This window comes from Fringilla coelebs (genome assembly GCF_963513975.1).
Source record: "Fringilla coelebs genome assembly, chromosome: 8".
NCBI classification, from domain to species: domain Eukaryota; kingdom Metazoa; phylum Chordata; class Aves; order Passeriformes; family Fringillidae; genus Fringilla; species Fringilla coelebs.
Genome location: NC_140066.1, coordinates 17,271,256 through 17,288,893, shown reverse-complemented (window position 1 = coordinate 17,288,893; position 17,638 = coordinate 17,271,256). Strand labels below are relative to the sequence as shown.

General features: G+C 43.9%; 1 protein-coding gene across 2 annotated transcripts in view; it reads left to right on the top strand.

Moving 5' to 3' along the window:
* Window positions 1–12,297, top strand: part of TLL2 (tolloid like 2) — a gene marked incomplete at both ends in the record, with an annotated part of 82,455 nt that extends 70,158 nt beyond the window's left edge. For both annotated transcript variants that reach the window (XM_084209907.1, XM_084209908.1), the window contains 8 exons: window positions 2,862–2,987; window positions 4,640–4,800; window positions 6,159–6,339; window positions 7,642–7,767; window positions 8,595–8,722; window positions 9,517–9,730; window positions 10,757–11,007; window positions 12,163–12,297. In XM_084209907.1, the coding sequence (XP_084066033.1) occupies window positions 2,862–2,987; window positions 4,640–4,800; window positions 6,159–6,339; window positions 7,642–7,767; window positions 8,595–8,722; window positions 9,517–9,730; window positions 10,757–11,007; window positions 12,163–12,297 (1,322 nt within the window). The remainder of the gene's footprint in view (window positions 1–2,861; window positions 2,988–4,639; window positions 4,801–6,158; window positions 6,340–7,641; window positions 7,768–8,594; window positions 8,723–9,516; window positions 9,731–10,756; window positions 11,008–12,162) is intronic.
* Between the last annotated feature and the right edge of the window lie 5,341 nt (window positions 12,298–17,638).

The following is a 17,638-nucleotide window of genomic DNA, read 5'->3' as shown; positions in this document are numbered from 1 at the left end:
AAATACAAGTAGAGTCTCAATAAAAGAATACTGGGACCTTTAGGAGACAAATGTATTCCTAAACTGAGATTCTCTAAGACTAAGATCTTAATTTTTTTTTTCTTTTTTTTAAGAGCTAGACCCTAGAAATGGTCTTTACCAGCATCCTGGTGACTTGATAGAGGCAATATCTAACTGGGAAAATACCTGTGGAGCTGCTGGGAGTCAGACGGTCATGTTTATCTTAGGTTCAGTGGCACTTGTGCAGAAATAATAGTCGCAATGCCAATATTTGGATTGCATAAGTCCTTTATTTATTTCTACCTTAACTTTTTTCTGGTATTAAGATTATCATGGTCCATTTAGGTTTCTCAAATTTTCAGCAGAATGTACTCTGTGAATTAAACTTTATTTCATTAACTTAAGACTTAAAACAAACAAACATGTCAGGGCTCAATCCCCTTGGCTCAGATTAGTCTATCCTATGAATTCACTTATTCACCATTCAAGGCATAAAATGTCATCATTTAAAACCCATAATTCTTAAACCATGCACTTAAGTGAAAAAAAGAAAAGGTAAATAAAGTTTAATTCACAGATTATATTCACCCGTAAATTTGAGAGGTCTTAATGGACTGTGACAAAGGGTGATTGCAAGATCACTGGCAAATACTGTCACATTTGATCTCAGTCCCTGGACAGGTCTCACAGTACCTAGATTTCCTTGTTTAAATTTCTCAGGTTCCATAAAGGCTCAGAGAATACTTCTTCCTAAAGATATTTTGACCCTTTCAGGATGAACAGTGCAGGCTGACTGTGGCAGAGATGTCTTTCAAAATTAGAACTACACGAAGACACAGCAAGTCATTCTCTAAAACCTGAGTTTCCCCTACCAGTTTGTAGGGGAATAAAGTTATACACCTGAACCTGAAGTGCTTTCTCTGTGATGCAGATAGGCAGAAAAAAATTTGGTTGTTTTATTTTTTTAATGTAAAAATGTGTGAACTTGTACACTAATGCAATTGGAGACACAGGTATTTTCTGTGGAGTTTTTGCTGGCAGACTAGATCTTTCAGTGTCTGCTTGAATTTCTCATATTTGAATCAGAAACCATGTAGCTTGTGGTTACAGCATTTTTGGTTAGAGCATCTTTAAGTCCATGCCAGTAAATTCAGCTGAGGAGCAAAGTGGTTTTGCTTGAACCAAGCATCACAGTAGTCATACCTGCACAATTTCTAGCCAGCTTGCATTGTGGGTGGAGCTGATGTCTGTGTCCAAAAGCTGTGTGGACACGTGTGCAGGCTGCACGTGGAGTTTCAAGCTGGAATCTGAAGTCTGCAGTTTCTACCTCTGTATCCAGGGGGATTGTGAGACACTCCATCAGCGAAGGGAGTAAATTAGATGGCTCTGCAGGCACTCTTCAGACTGCTTCTCATAGCTGATTGAACAATGAGCTCAACTGAGCTTTGCCTTAATGAATCAGGAAAGGAATAGAGATTCAATTAAATGTCTTACAACACTGAAAGAAAATAACTTAGCCTAAAAAATCAGAGTTAAGGATGGAATTGAATGCTATGCTTTGTGAGACCATGCAATGGTAATGTCTAAGTTTTCAGAGAAAATAACCCTGCAATCAGCTTAGAGGGTAAACCATTGGTCACACCCAAGATGCATTGCCAGGAAGATATGGAGAACAATCACCTCATGCCCACTCAGTCAGGTAATCCTGGATACCTCCAGGATTATTCTTGTTAGTTATCTTCATTTTGGCAACAAATTGTTTGTATCATTGAAGCCTGTTTTTATGTGGCTGAAGTGTTAGTGCCTCTACCTGGAGCAGGGGAGAAGAATGAGAAGCAGCAGCAGGGTCATGTACTGCCTGTGGCTCCCCATCCCCTCCTGCCTTTGCACACCCGTGGCTTTGCTGAAGGGCTGAGTGTAACTTGTACAAGGCGGGGGGGGAGGAGCTTGAAGTGAAGCTGAGCCAAGAAAGGGAAGCAGAAAGATGATTTCTCTAAGTGTTTTAACGTATTTGTTTTCAGTTTTGGTTTCCTCATACATAAAGCAGCACTCAAATATTTTTATTAATTGGCAGTAAATTAAGCTAAATTCCTCAGAATTGAGTCTGTTTGAACAGAACAGTAATGGGTGGGTAATTTGTCTGCTCAACACAGAATTTTCTTGCTCTTATTCTTCCTGTTTTCTTCCTCATTCCATGGGAGTGGCAGGCCAGGGAATGAACCAACAGCAAGGTGGGAGTTTGGCTGCTAGCTGAGGCTAACCCACCACAGCCATGTTAATAAAACCATCTATTAAAGGATGCATGTGGAATCAGGGGTCAGGGTTAGAAGCCAGTGCCTATCTTTTTATTAAAATGTCAGTTCAGGTTGTTGAAATGTGATTGAAGAACCTGACTTCAGAGTCTAGGACAGCAAGAGTTCATGTGCCTGTGAAAAGGCAAATACTTGCATTCCTGCCAGCTCCTTCGCAGCACCCTGTTCCATGGGGTGTCACCTCCCTCAGCTCCATTACTGTGGTGCCATAGTGGGTTACTTCCTGGTAGCTCAAGTTACTCAGAAGGGCGAGGAATTTAAAACAAACAAAACAAAGCCAAAAAATGGCATATGAGAACAAAAGGCAATGAAGTCTTTACAGGATACAGTTTTCCTGGTTGTGTCTAGAAAAAGCATAGTTGGCTAGTAGCAGTAATGGCAGTCCTTTATGGTTCTGGTGTTAGGAGTATTTCAGCACTTGTCAGCTTTGCTGCAGTGCCTGCTCAGCAGTCAGGGCTCTCTTCCTTCTGTCCAGAAGGGTTGCATGAGGAATATCAGTGTGTTCAGGTGGTCAGGAAAGTGCTACTTGCTCTGGTTTTCTCCTGACAGAGATGGATGAATGTTCTCTGCCAGACAATGGTGGGTGTGAGCAGCACTGTGAGAACACACTGGGCAGTTACAAATGCACCTGTGAGCCTGGCTATGAGTTGACAGCTGATAAAAAGAGTTGTGAAGGTAAGTACCCCCCAGATTGAGCCATCTGACTCTAGGAGAGGTACTACAGCTATAAATGGAATTGAACAGTCTTGGAAGTGATTTTCCTTACCCCTCCATCCTCTTTATTTCACTTTATTTTCCCCCAACTGATATTTTTGTTTTTGTTAACATCTTCCATTGAAAAACAAGTTTTGGTTCAAAAAACCCTGAAAATTCTCTGATTTATACTGCTAATCATCCCTAAAGCCAGTTGTCCTTCATGGCCAGAGATTGCTGTTCAGACCAGATCTCCCACAGTGTAACATAAGGGAAGCAGGCATTACAACCTAACCATTGAGTGGCCCAAAAGTATTTAAATCTAACATAAAATATCAATGTATATATAATAAAATAATATATAATAAATATAATAAAATATCAATGTTTTGTTTGCATGCAAAACAGGCTTTTCCACACTGAAGGGAATTTTCCTCCCTTCCTCTAATGAAGAAAAAAAATCCCATGTCTATAATAGAAGGTGTTTGTGTCAGCTTTCCATTGTTCTTCTCTCAAGACTCTGTGTGTAGGGACATTTAGGGTGTTCCACATGCTATCAGTGGTGCTCTCGATATCACCTGGTTTGCCCTGACTTCTGCTTTTGTCAAACTGGGTAAGAGTGCTATCAACTTGGTGAGGGCAGTCAGGCATGTGCAAAAGGCTTTTGAAAGCTTTTTTTTTTTTTTTAAATAATTTCTTGTAGTTTTAGCAAGCCAGTTGCTAAGTTGCTATAACTTGGCAGGGTTTTTTTCTGAACTTCACTCTTAACCTCCTATTTTAAACTTCATCTGTGGGCAAAACAGAAAGGACAGTCTTTGAAACCGTAGCACTGTACATCAGAGTAAATTGCTTTTTTTTCTCCAAAACCACTTGCTTGCTACTCTATTTATTGAAGCTGCTCCCTTGGGTTAGGGTTAGTCCTCTTAATGCTAAATGATGCTGGGAACAAGACACAGAAAGCTTTTATCCCTGTGTGTTTTGAAGCTATATCTCATTATTCTCAAGAAACAGCAAGAAAGAAAAAAAAAAAGCTTTGTTGCAAATAGAATTTTGCAGCACATTGAGGTTTACTCCTTTGAGATAATAGCCCTGCCTTCCCACAAGAACATGAAGCTGAGATGTCTTAAATTTTTAAAGGATATGGGATAATACATCTAAGTCTTGACTTTGCCTTCCCTAGAGAAGATGCAGTCCAAATATAATGAACCACTGAAGAGTTGACAGGAATGTCTGCCCTATGATTCCATTATCTTATAATTATTCCATTACTGATAAACTTAAAACAGCAAGGTTTGTAGCACAGAGTGTAGGTGAATTTACCAAGCTGGGCTTTACAACTGTGTTGTGCATGTCAAGTCAAGCAGTAAGCCCAAGGAGACAGATTAAAAAGCAAACTAGTCTTACATGGTGGCTCTCAGGGCCATAGCCTCATTGGGTGTGTTTGACTGGTGATTTACTGCAGGTGAAGTTTCTGTCTTCTTCACACTTCCCAGCATTTTAAGCCTGTTCTGGAGGCTGGGATTTGAAATGTGCCACCAACCAGGATCTGGTTCATTTGCTAGTTAACACTGTGGCCCAATCTGTGTGTCTGAACAGAACCAAGTAAAACTTGTGTTCATTTATTGCCTCTCCAGCTGCCTGTGGGGGCTTCATCACCAAGCTCAATGGGACCATTACTAGCCCTGGATGGCCCAAGGAATATCCTACTAACAAAAACTGCGTCTGGCAGGTGGTAGCTCCAGCCCAGTACCGGATCTCTCTGCAGTTCGAAGTGTTTGAGCTGGAAGGCAATGATGTACGTAACCAGTCCCTGCATCTCAGAGGTGGGACTACTGGCTAAATCAGAACTGGATAAATCCTTGGGGTACAAGGAAGAGGAGGCTCTGTCTTACTGGTGGAGCTCCTGGTTGTTTTCCCACCCTCAGTGTAATTACCCCAATAACAGTGACTGTTCTCCTTGAAGTCTGGATTTGCTTTCTCTGTGGAATGGAAGGATTAAAGCTGTTCTGTTATAAGTGGGTGCAATGGTTTAACCCAATCTGGCAACTAAGCACCACGCAACTGCTGATTCACTTTCCCCCAGTGGAATGGGGAGAGAATCAGAAAGGTAAAAGTGAGAGAAACTCATGGGTTGAGATAAAGACAATTTAATAGATAAAGCAAAAAGCCACTTATGCAAGCAAAGAAAAATGGGGAATTAGTTCACTACTTCCCATGGGCAGGCAGATGTTCAGCCATCTCCAGGAGAGCCGGGCTCCATCACACATGGTTACTTGGGAAGACAGGCAATGTCACTCCAAGTGTCTTCCCTTCCTCCTTCTTCCCTCTACTCACCCCCACTTTATATACTGGGTATGATGTCCTGTGGCATGGAATATCCATTTGTTCAGTGAGGATCAGCTGTCCTGGCCATGTCCCCTCCCAGCTCCCTGAGCACCCCCAACCTCCTCAGCGGTGGAACAGTACAAAAAGTGAAAAAAGGTCTTGACTCCGTGCAACTCCTGCTCAGCAGTAACAAAATGTTTTGATATTATCAAGCCTTTTCTCAGCACAAATCCAAAACACAGCCCAGTACCGGTCACCATGAAGAAAATTTAATCTAGCCCAGCCAAGACCAGCACAATGGGCTTCTTCTCTCTACTAGTTTTGCAAAATTGTAGGTATTTTCTATCCCTAATAGGTGTCCCGCCTCCCACCTCCCCAGTGCCACTTTTGCAGGAAAATAGTTGGAAATGAACAATGAAGTAGAGTTCTTCAATGGTAAAGGAAATAATAGTAAAAGTCTGTTCTCTGCCATGCACAGTGAAATTTGAACAAAGCATTCAGGTCTGAGTTTCCCTACTGTAAATGGGAGCAGTGGCACTTCCATAATTCAGGAGGCTGCTAAAGTTTATTCAACACTGCCAGGTTCTTGGATAAGGTGAAAATAATTACTTTTGCTAAATTCAATGAGCCTTTTGAATTTTGAAAAACACAGCCATCCTTTAAGATCAGGGCAGCAAGCGAAGGGGTGAGAAAACTGGCAGAGGAGATTTTGGGCAAGTTAGGAGTGTATTTGAGTACAAGGCTGTTTCTATTCCTTCTCTGTCCCCTTCCTCTGAAATGCTCTGTTCCAAGGCCGCAGAACTGAGAAATCTCTTCCTCTCTTGGCAGGTCTGTAAATATGACTATGTTGAGGTTCGTAGTGAGCTGGCTTCTGATTCCAAGCTACATGGCAAATTCTGTGGCTCAGAGAAGCCTGAAATAATCACGTCCTATGGCAACAACATGAGACTGGAGTTCAAATCTGACAACACGGTCTCCAAGAAAGGCTTTAAAGTTCACTACTTCTCTGGTATGTGACTGTATTCTTTCATTTAACCTGTCTCCTCTGACTGAACCTCTTGGTTTTGGTGAACTTTCTTCAACATCCTGAGATGTTGAACCCATCAGAGCCTGACCTGGTTCATTAAATCTAAAAGCATGGTTGCTCTGGTCTGTTACCTTCATCTTGGGTTCTCAGTGCAGTGTATGGTCCAGTTTCATAGTGTGGTGTCAGCAAGATGCATGAGTTCCATCAATGCCTCCAGTCCTTCTACAGCAGGAGGCAATGTGGAACCTAACCCTGGAAGTTATTTCGGTTCCCAGAAGATTAGAGGAAAGCTTTTTCCTCTGAAACAAGAAGATTTAGAAAATTTCCAGTAGTGTTCTTTATTGTAATCATTCCCATCAAAGCAACGTGTACTAGTGGAAGCTTTTCATCCTATTCTCAATCCTTGGTCAGTGATGTACCTTGTTGGTAGGCAGTTCTGGAGGTTAACTGTATGTCATTTGGAAGCAGAAATTCAATTTTGTTGTGTCTCTTCAGCAGAGGCCTTGGAGTATTAATGCTTTTGAGGAGAATGATCAGGCAAAACAGCCTTGAATCAGTACAGGTGCAGAGTAGAATCAGGACTAAGGATTTGACTTATTAAATTGTACAGGAGGAAGGATGAGGTGGGTATGATTCATCTAGAAATACATTTGGGAGTGAGGAGACAGATAAATTTAATGAGATCAAGGGAAGGCATTATCCCAAGAAAAAGTAGAGATAAACTTTTCATACGTTAAAGTGGACTGGAAACCATGAGCAGATCCTATGCTCAGAAAGTGAGACTGAGGAATGCATAGTCCTGAGCACACAGGAGTCAAGATCCACTGGAACATATTTCCGCTTCAGGGAGCAGCTCATACCTTAGATCTTCTTCATCAGCTGGTTGTTTGTGCTCAGACAGAGCTATTGAGAAATGGAGGCTCATCAGAGCACATAAAAACTTGAAAATATGAAGTAGATTTTTACCTTGGCTAGTGAATTTGTGTGATGATTTTCCTGGGTTCTATTCTTAAAGAATGAGATGCTGCTCTAGGTTTCTTTTAGACAGGAGTCTTTAACCAATAAACTTACATTATAAAATAGAACACATTTGTGATACATTTTATGGAATGTGAGGCAGTTGAAGAGAATAGGATCTGGGCTAAAAAGCTGACTGGACTAATCCAGCAGTAGAGTTGGAGGCTTGAATTGCTATCTGCCAGCCTGGGTATGGGGCTCTCAGCTGGTGACTGTGGTAGCCTGTGTCACTGTTAACTCAGTATTTGTTGGTTTGATCCTGCCCAGACAAGGATGAATGCTCCAAAGACAATGGTGGTTGCCAGCACGAATGTATCAACACCTTTGGGAGCTATATGTGCCAGTGCAGAAATGGCTTTGTGCTGCATGAAAATGGCCATGACTGTAAAGAAGGTAAAGTCCCCACTCCTGCCCTTGGGAATGCCAAGGTACTTCAAACACTGTTTGGTTCAGGGCACTTCCTGCCCTTTGCCCTGTGAAAGGAAGTTTGTACAGCTTGCCAGGCAAGGGTGGTGAAAAAACCCCCACTAGCTGCAAAGCTGGCTAGAAATAGGACCATTCCTATTCCCCAGTCTTGCTCTCTATATGCCCACAGGGGATGGACAGGGTGGGGATGAGAAATTTGACTTGCAAAAGGAGTAGTTGTGGGACATCATCATTAGACTGGTCACTGCTGCTTCATTTAATTATTGTGTTTGAGTATGAAGAGAAAGGATGGGCTGATCTAACCACTTGCTGGTGCCAAAACTACCTTTCTTCCTGCACCCCTATCCCTGCTATGTGCTCCCATGGCTTTCCTGTATATGGTCTCTGGTCCTTGTCTGACTTCTCCATGAGCTCATAAAGCTCTCCAAATTGGCAAAACATTGCAAAGCTGAGATAGCACCAGAGTCAACACTGTGGAGGGGTTGACATCATGGCCCTAGGAACAGGGCAGATGAGGTGAAGGAGCCGGAGAATAGATCAGGGTGTGAAGACATAGGTTAGGTTAATGAGGCCCAGGGGAGTGAGATGGTCTCTCTCACCATCGCCAGGTTAGCTCAAAATAAGTATTGGACAAACCCACCAGAACTATGGAGTAATACTGAAAGGTCCTGTTTGGTGACTGAAGCCTTCCACAACTCTGCCCTGCAGAGGGTCTCAGTGGGCAGAGTGGACCATGTGGGACACTACAGGGTTGCCATGTGAGACTTGCCCCAATGCGATTTCTCTCTCCCAAGCTGGTTGTGAGCACAAGCTGAGTGGTGCAGAGGGAATGATGAGCAGTCCCAACTGGCCTGACAAGTATCCCAGCCGGAAAGAGTGCACCTGGGACATCTCTGCAACACCTGGCCACCGAGTGAAAGTAGTGAGTAGCCAGAGAGCGGACGTGTGAGGCAGGAAGCAGGCTGGGTTGTGAGGAGCTAAAGTGACTTCCCACCACCACTGTGTGAGTGGGAGGCTGATGCCCTCAGGTCCTGTTTGGGGCTCGTGGAGGAGAGTTTTCTGGGAGGCTGCCCTGGCTTGCAAAAGGGCAGAAGATCTCAGAGGGACACAAAGCAGAGGAGAGGCAGCTTGGAGGAGACTCCAGCAGATGACAGCTGTAGAGTATTTCCCTATGTAAATAGATGGCATAAATGCCCTCCCATCCCTGCCCCTCTTTGTGAGCCACTCTCTTGGGACCATTTTTACATAAGATGGTGGCTGAGCCAGCCCCCAGCCCCTCTGAGGGAGAGGTGTCAGGCCCATTTTACAACATGGCCTGATGCAAATGGCCGGACATGCCCAGAACTGTGCAGATGGCCCATGTATTGGGGGAAATAATGCCTGTGCTGAGTGGAAGTGATATTACAGAACTGCCCTTCTGGTGTGCTGGGCAGAATTTCCAGCCAGAAAAATAAGTGTTATAAGGCTTGCAGTTGATAACTGTTGATATGCACCCATGTGAGGCAGCAAGGCTGAGGCAACGCAGCGCACTGATACAGAGTTCTATCTTTGTCACCTTGAGATCACTCTTGTCTGAAAGCACATTATTCTGTTTTAGTGTGTGGGGAGAGTGGGACAGATGTACCATTTGATGTGTTTCTCACTTGCCATTTCACCATATGCTAAATTGCATAGTCAGATTTACGACTGTCTTAATTCTCTAAATTCTTGCTCTAGACCTTCAATGAGTTTGAGATTGAGCAGCACCAAGAATGTGCCTATGACCACTTAGAAATGTACGATGGGCCCAACAGCAAGTCACCTATCCTTGGCCGCTTCTGTGGCAGCAAGAAACCAGACCCTGTAGTGGCTTCTACCAACAAGATGTTCCTCAGGTTTTACTCTGATGCTTCTGTGCAAAGGAGAGGTTTCCAGGCAAAGCACAGCACAGGTAAGCTGGTTGCCTGCCAATACCCCAGTGCCAAAAGCTGTCATCAAGTCTCACTACCTTTTTTTCTAGGTAAAAACAGACACACCTTTTTCCTAAATAAGCTCAGCCTAAATTTTAAGTGGTGTACATTCAGTTCCCAGACCGCTGCCAGTGTCATACCATAAATACCAGCTGCCATAACAGCTCCAAATTCTCTTGGTATTGGACATTCCTGTTCAGGCTCTTTTGTTAAAATTGAGGTATTTGGTTGAGCAACAATCCCTTTTGTTCCACATCAACCATTGGAAAAGGAGGTGATGCAATTTAGCCCATGTATTGGCCCACCCTCAGAACAGACCCAGACTAGATTGATTGTGGTAGAAGCAGAGCTGTGCTGGGAACAGACACAGCTTGATCCTCCTATCTGTGCAGCCCAGATGTGGGTGTGTTGCAGCAACATTCATTTCTTTGAAATCCCTGCCACTGTAAATAGATGAAACATGCTCAAAGTGGCTGTGCACATGACACTGGTGAAGAAGTGTCTTCCTCATTGGCTGACGGAAAACTCTGCTAAAGCACGCACTTTCTACACAAACACAGGGCTACTTCTGTGCATTGTGTGGGCAGAAAAGGATTGCTTTGGTCACCAGTTTTCTGGTGTGCTTCCGCTTCCTGCTGACAAAATACTTGGGGTCAGAATTTTATCTACAGGACAAATGCAAAGAGCAAAGCGATTGCTTTCTAATACAATAAAATTTCCCAGAGTATGTGTCAAGAACCCTATCCTGCAGTCTAAACTGATCACCTGTTTTCACATGTGTTCTGTACCAAAAAAAACTAAGTTCCTCTAAGCTCTGTGGGTCTTTGGATTCATGGGTGACTGTAGAATTCACTGGTTTATTGTAGTTTGGTGTAGTGTTTAATTACCTTCACTATTGCACTTCAAGCTGGAGGTCTTCTCTGCTCATGACTGACCCAAAAGTGGGATGAGTCTTCGTTGTGACTAAGAACTTTGAGAGACTGTTTTGTGTCCTTTTCTCCCTTCAGAGTGTGGTGGACTCTTAAAGGCTGAAGTACAAGCTAAGGATCTATATTCCCATGCTCAGTATGGGGACAACAACTACCCAGGTCAAGCCAACTGTGAATGGGTGATTGTAGCTGAAGATGGTTATGGGGTGGAGCTAATATTCCAGATATTCGAGATAGAGGAGGAGGCTGACTGTGGGTACGACTACATGGAGATTTATGATGGTTACGACAGCACTGCACCCCGTCTGGGACGCTTCTGTGGCTCGGGGGTAAGCCATGACAGCAGTGATTTCAGAGGGGTCACTGAGGGTGCCAAAGCATCCTCATACCATTTTTTGAGAGGGGCAGCTGTCACAAACTGGTACTGAGAATGCTTTGTGGCTGGGTTTTGCTTCTTTCCCTTCCTCAGGAGATCACAGCCATTTTCTGTTACACAGTGTTGGCTGAAAATTCTTCCTGACTGTCCTTTTTAGCCCAGGGCCATGTACAGCAGCATGAGACTGCCATGCTGCTGTGCCCCAGCCCTGCCATCAGCCTTGTGTAAATGTGGGAGATCCAAAGGCCAGTTTCATCCTGTGTTGTTTTCTGGCTCAAGCTGAGTTATGTTGTGGCCATGCTATGGCATGGGTGAACCGTGGAGGGACTTAGAGTTGTGTGATGCTTGCTGCCATCCTAAAGGCATCCTAAACTGTCACCTGCATCCCCATTACCAGGAGTGATTCTAACATGAGTAATGGTGTGTGGTTTTTGAAATCAGAGAATCTGTGTTTGATTTCTCTAGGCCTTCAGCAATGAAATGGAGATGTTTCTTATTGAATTTAGAGAGAGACAATCAGGGACCAGGTGGGTGGAAGAAGTTCTCACAAACTGGGGAAATGGTCTGGAAACCAAGGCAAACAAAGGCAGAGCAGCTTGGTGTGAAGAAGCTCAGGGCAGCTGGGTAGTAATCTACCTACCTGCACACTGATGAATGGAGAATGGCTGGGAAAGGGAAGCACAAGGAGATTGCAGCAGGTCACAACAGTGTGGGACATATCCAGAATTGTCATGTAAGATAAGAACCTGAGTTATTTGAACACCGGGAGAGTCTCAGCTGCCAAACAGGTTCCAGTTTTCTCCTGAAAAGACAATGACAAATTAGAGTCAACCTGAAGACTGGAACGAGAATATTCAGGGAGGCCTGTGAAAAAAGCAGCTGGAAGGACTGGGATTGTAGAGTGGACTGACATCAGTCTTCAAACATAAAGAGCAAAGAAATGTGCTTAGGAAGGGAGATCAGGGCAGGGAGGTACTGAGTGTTCAAATCTTCATCTTTACTGGCCAGTCTGTCTTCACTATGGGTTTAAACTCAAGTATCTTGGTGCAGACAGTTGTTTAGTCTCCATATTTGACCACTGTGTACTGTCTTCTTTCCTTTTCTGCAGCCTCTGGAAGAAATCTACTCTGCAGGGGATTCCATTATGATTCGATTCCATACAGATGACACCATCAACAAGAAAGGATTTCATGCCCGATACATAAGTACCAAATTTCAGGATGCATTGCACATGAGAAAATAGTTTGACTGCTACTCACAGATATTCCCCATCTGAAGACTGAGACATTTAACTGTGATCTTTGTCTTTTTTTTTAAAGCTTCTGTGCACTTGGCCAAAAGCAGTGTACATTATTTTCTGTAACTAAAACTAAATCCAGTTTCAAAGGTTTGCCTCTGCAATTATTAGCATGACCCTTTCTTGTTAACCTACCCAGGACCAAAAAATTGTCTTTTAATCATACCTGCCAGGGCATAAACATTGTATTTTGCACAACTTGCCATGGGGCTGAATGAAGACTGAACTTGGATTGAGAATAGTCTTCATCTCTTGCATACCTTGTTTCTAGGTGACATTTCCCAAGCATCCACATGAGCTGTCTGAATGTATTTTCTGGAGCAAGTGTTTTGGACAGACATCCAGTACGATTTTTTAAAGGGCTTTGTGAGCCACCCACTCTCCCCTACCTGCCCCAACTACTCTGTGCAATAAGAGAACAACCAGATGGCTGTGCCTGCATCACTCTTTCTGTCCTCTCTATTATTGTCTTGCTTATTGTTGAGTGGAGAGCAAGGCAGGGGACGGGGACAGTCTCTTCTAGCTACTTAATTCCAGGGAATGAGGAGGACCCAGTATTTGGTTTGTAGTAATTGTCATGGTATATGTTGAATGGAAATACTTCAATGCAGTGCCCGAGGCAAGGGTGGTGGCTGACACAGAAATGTTGTGGTGATATGCGAGGCAAAGCTGTGCGATGGTGGCAAAGCTTAGGGAGTGTTGACTGCCTGCTCCAGTTACACCACCGTGCAAGGCAGCTCAGAGGGCTGTGGCAGCAGTCCAGGCCCTGTCTTAAATAAAGAATCTCTCCTTCTCACTCCACCCATGCCTGCTTCCTCAGCCTTCTTTACCCTGCTTCCTTTCCATACTACCACTTCCCTGTGAGCCTTTCCTTTTCACAGCAGAGCTGCTCTCCCCAGGACTCCCTGCCACAACCTAGGAGTGCTCTGCAACTTCAGCTGGCCAGAACATCTCACTGAAGAAAACGCTGGGGCAGGGGAAGTCAGGGTGTCCCTGAGGCCAAGGGACACAGGCCGTGCTACAGGTCAGCTTTGGTGATCTCTGGGAACCTGTCAAACTTGCAAGCTGCAGGCATGGGGCTAGGAATGAAGAGTTCTGGTTTCTGCTTCCTCCCCATTTGTCACTGGTGCATGGCACAGTCTCTTAACTTCATGGCAAGGGTGCAAGTGAGATGGTGGCTTTGACTTAGAGCACTTAGAGCTGTAAGGCTCAGACATGTTCTTGTTTGCCCGTGAGAGCTACCCAGCCACAGGCTTGAAGAATTAACAGGTAGCTTGGTGCTTCTTTCAGAAAAAAAAAAAAGGAAAAGTGTGTTTTGGGGGAACCACTGTAACTGAGCAGTTGACATGGGAGGGAAAAAATACTTCATTCTGAATGTTTCATTAAGGCACTCATGGGCAATTATGAGCTAAAAGCTGAGGTATGTTAGCTTTAATAAAGTATTTATAATCCAAGGATTGCTGTGTTTACATAACCATTGTGCTGTCAGGCTTTGGAGTGGCACCTCCTCTCTTGTGTATGACTTTGGAGAAGTGTGGGGCCAGTGCCACAGTCTGGCACAAACAACATTCCTGGAGATAAGGGCATTTTCAGATGGATAATAAATAGACCCAGCCCTCTCCAGAAATCCTTGAATAGAATATGGGCCAAGTATTGTGAATACTAGGAGAAGCAAATGCATGAAAATATTTTCTTGCTTAGATCAAGAAAAGTAAAGTAATTTATGCATACACACAGAGGATTATATGTATATAAAATGTGCATGTAGAAGACCAGTAGTCAGAGCCTTAATAAGTGTAATGTGAACAATACTGTACCATTGACTATAGCTTTATTGCAGGCTGTATAAAATCATGTTATCTCTATTTTGGTTTTGGGTTTTTTGTTTGCTTTATTTTAGCTCTGCTTTGTTTATTTTTTCAAATTTTGTGGCCTTTTTACAGGCAAGACCTCTGATCTCAAGCTGTTTGACCAGGCAGGTCAGGGGAAGTGAGCTCTGCTAGATGGGGTGTGTGTTTGTCCTTCTTTTCTTTGCTCCAGTTCAAGCAAAATTACAGTAAATCGGTCTGGAAATAAAAGTGTGACATCAATCCCTGTGAAACAGAGGCAAAGTTTCAGGTGACAAGCAGCAGTTCAAGTTTCCTGACCTTTTAGTGGCAGCAATGACTCTAGAGAAAAGTGACTGTAGCAGGTTCCCATGTACTTTAGCATCTTTTTTTCCATGTTCTAGTAATTTCCCATATAATCCAGACTGGTTTGATGCAGATGCTTGAAATATGGTTTGACAGATCTTGGACACTTGTTAGTGTTCATCCAGGTGTCTTTTGTGACAGTGTGTTCACAAATGTTGTACTGTGCATTCCAACTGATGATCTATGTAGAATATTTCTGCTGTACTGACTGGACTTTACAGTCAATAATTCTAAATGAGTGAAATTTTCTTAAGAAAAAAAAAAGTCAAACCCTCTGATGTGTGAATATGTATTCTGGTCTTTGTGTGGTTTTACATTTCACTAACTAAAATAATTTTTAGAGGGGGAGAAGAAGAGGGTGTGGGGACAATCACAAATGTACCTGTGTCCAGAACAAATCTCTGCATTCATTAAAGACTGTGGATTCAGTTATACATTCTGTTGTATGCATGCATTTTCCACTTCCTCAAGGGGAGGAACTTTCTTATTACGTTTCTTGTTCTGCCAACTGTTGTTTGGGTCTGCTGGTAATATCAGGAAGGAACATTACCTGTGGGCCTTAGGTTTCTGTTGGCTATTGCAATCAAGGGAGCATTTAGAAACTAGGGCAGAGAAACAAGGTGGCCAGCCGAAGGGCTACATTGTTCCATGTGTTGCTCACACTTTGGGAGGCTGAGATGCAGGTCTGCATGATAAATATCAGGGATTAAGGAATTAGACTGAAAGCATTTTTTATGGCCTTCAGCAGCAGGTCCCAAAGACACAGAGACTTTAAATTCCTGTGTGAAGGACAGCAGGATGAGGCAGATGTTCCTTACTGCAAAGTTTTAGTCCACAATATGTGGCAGCAAAATGCTGCTAAGGCAGCACCTAAAATGCTTTTTTTCCTCTTTCTGTCCACTGCTTGATGTCTACTCTGATTGCTAAGGACCATGTCTATGTTCTTTTCCCAACACACATGTAACTGGTTCATGTTCCACTTCCCAGAACAGTTCTGTGATGTGTATCACAGCTACCCAAAACTTCATGCTATCTGAATTTTCTCCCAGCTCTTCCCAAAGCCAAAGCAGAAGCGGAAATGAAGTAAGGAATAAGGATCCCCATGTAGCATCCTGCAGCCGAGTACCATGGCACAGTATGACCCAGTGGCCCAACTTACTTCAGACAAGGAATCATGCCTCAGACCAGACAGGCTCATTGGTCTCAGCATCAATCCAGTAGAAATCTTCCACTTTGTCCTAGAATTTCCAGCAAATGCTCTGGCAGAGGAGGTGGTAGCCTTAGAAAGCAAAAGCAGGATTCCCCTCTGTGCCTCGTTTTAAGTGCAGCCTTACAGCCAGAAGCTGCCTAATTTGCTGATGCTGCTGGTGGAGAAGATATGGAGGCTCCAGTACCCTGAAGCCCAGCTTCCCAGGTGTGTGTCTGGGATATTCTGGGACCCAGCCAGTTTGTCTGAGTCAGCCCAAGAGAAATGCCATCATCTCTTCCGCTTTGCAGGTCCTCCATGTGTTAGCAGGAAGAGAAGCTTATCCTGAAAGGAGCACTAACCCTGACATTGGGCAGTCTGCTGTTGCTGCATGCAGGGATTTTTTCATGGAGAAGCATGAAATGGTGAATGGGAGTTGGATCTCTGGATGGGAGTGGCAGGGGGAGGTCAGAAGGCAGGAGAGGTGAGGCACTGGACCACCTATGTATTGGTTGGAAAGCTCCATGGGGGTGTTTAACCCTCTCATTCTCTGTCCCAGCCAGAGCAATCAAACTCACTCCTTCATTAGCTCTGCCTTTCCTTACCCTGCAAGAGATGGTTTCAAATACCTGCTTGGATTTTAACATCTGCCCTCAGCCTTTCTGTCCTGGAGGTATTGTTGGGTCTTAGGGCAGTTGGAGCAAAGAGGAGGTTGGTGCCCTAGAATATCAAGCGGACCTCTGCAAGGTCATTCTCGTCGGCAGGTGTCAAGAGGATGCTGTCATTGTTCCAAATGACGCAACATTATTGCATCCAGCTTAGGATATGTTGAATATCATCCCAAATAATATTTTCACCTGTGTGGTTGGTTATCCCCTGAGCATGTCCTGTCTTTTGGAGCTCTTTAGTAGGAAAACATTTTCTCACTGCCCTGTGCTTCTCATGCAATTGTTGGTGAATGTCACGGTTTTGTTCATTGCCTCAGATGAATCAGCATGCCAGTGGGCAGGAAGGACATGAGTGTGAATCATCCCCTCCAAGACCTCCAGATGTAAGCCATTTTTAACTTGTTCTCAGCAAAGCACACATGCTGTTGGGTTGCAGGACTGGCTCTAAGGGCAGCCTTAGACTAATGGAAACCTCAAGGTAATCTCCTCTCCATTGTGCCTGGGTCTCACACATGACTGCTGTTTGTGCTTGCACACCTGTCACCTGTCCATTTGATGCAGTCCCAGATGAGCAATCAGCAATGCTTTGCCATTGTTTTAGAGTACACAAGCATTAGAGCTGCAGTCTTCATGGGAACAAATGGAGGGACAAGGAGGGATGGACCTGAGCTGTGGGCAAATGTGATATAGCCATCAAAGTAATTCTAAACATTTCCAAAGGGAGATGGGAATTCTCTGCAGTACTCACATGGTGTCTCTCTGAGTGCCTAGTGACATCCAATCACAGAAATTATATATTTCCACTGGGACTATTACATGATGCAGGAGACAAGAAGTATCCATGTAAATGAAGATCAAGACAAACACAACAAACTGAACATCCAGACACAACCAAAGGCCACAGGAGCAAAGAAGCCCAGGAGAAAGTAATCTGTGGTGGAATATTTTTATGAAAACCATCTGGCCTCTTACTGAAAGAAGGGCACCAAATTGTAGCTGAGGGAGGAAATAAGAGACACTACCTTCTTCCAAGATTAATTCATTTTAATAAAGAGCATCTAAATCCCTGGAGTGACCCTGATGGTAGAAAAGCGGTGCCAGAGACTTGGTTGCAGTCTCCAATGCTCAGGTAAGTGATCTCCTTGCAACAGGCTGCAAAAAGCATGAATGCGTTTGTTTCATTAGGCAGACAGGCTGCAGGACACCCTTCCCCTCCAGCACCGTGAGCCTGCTCGACCGGT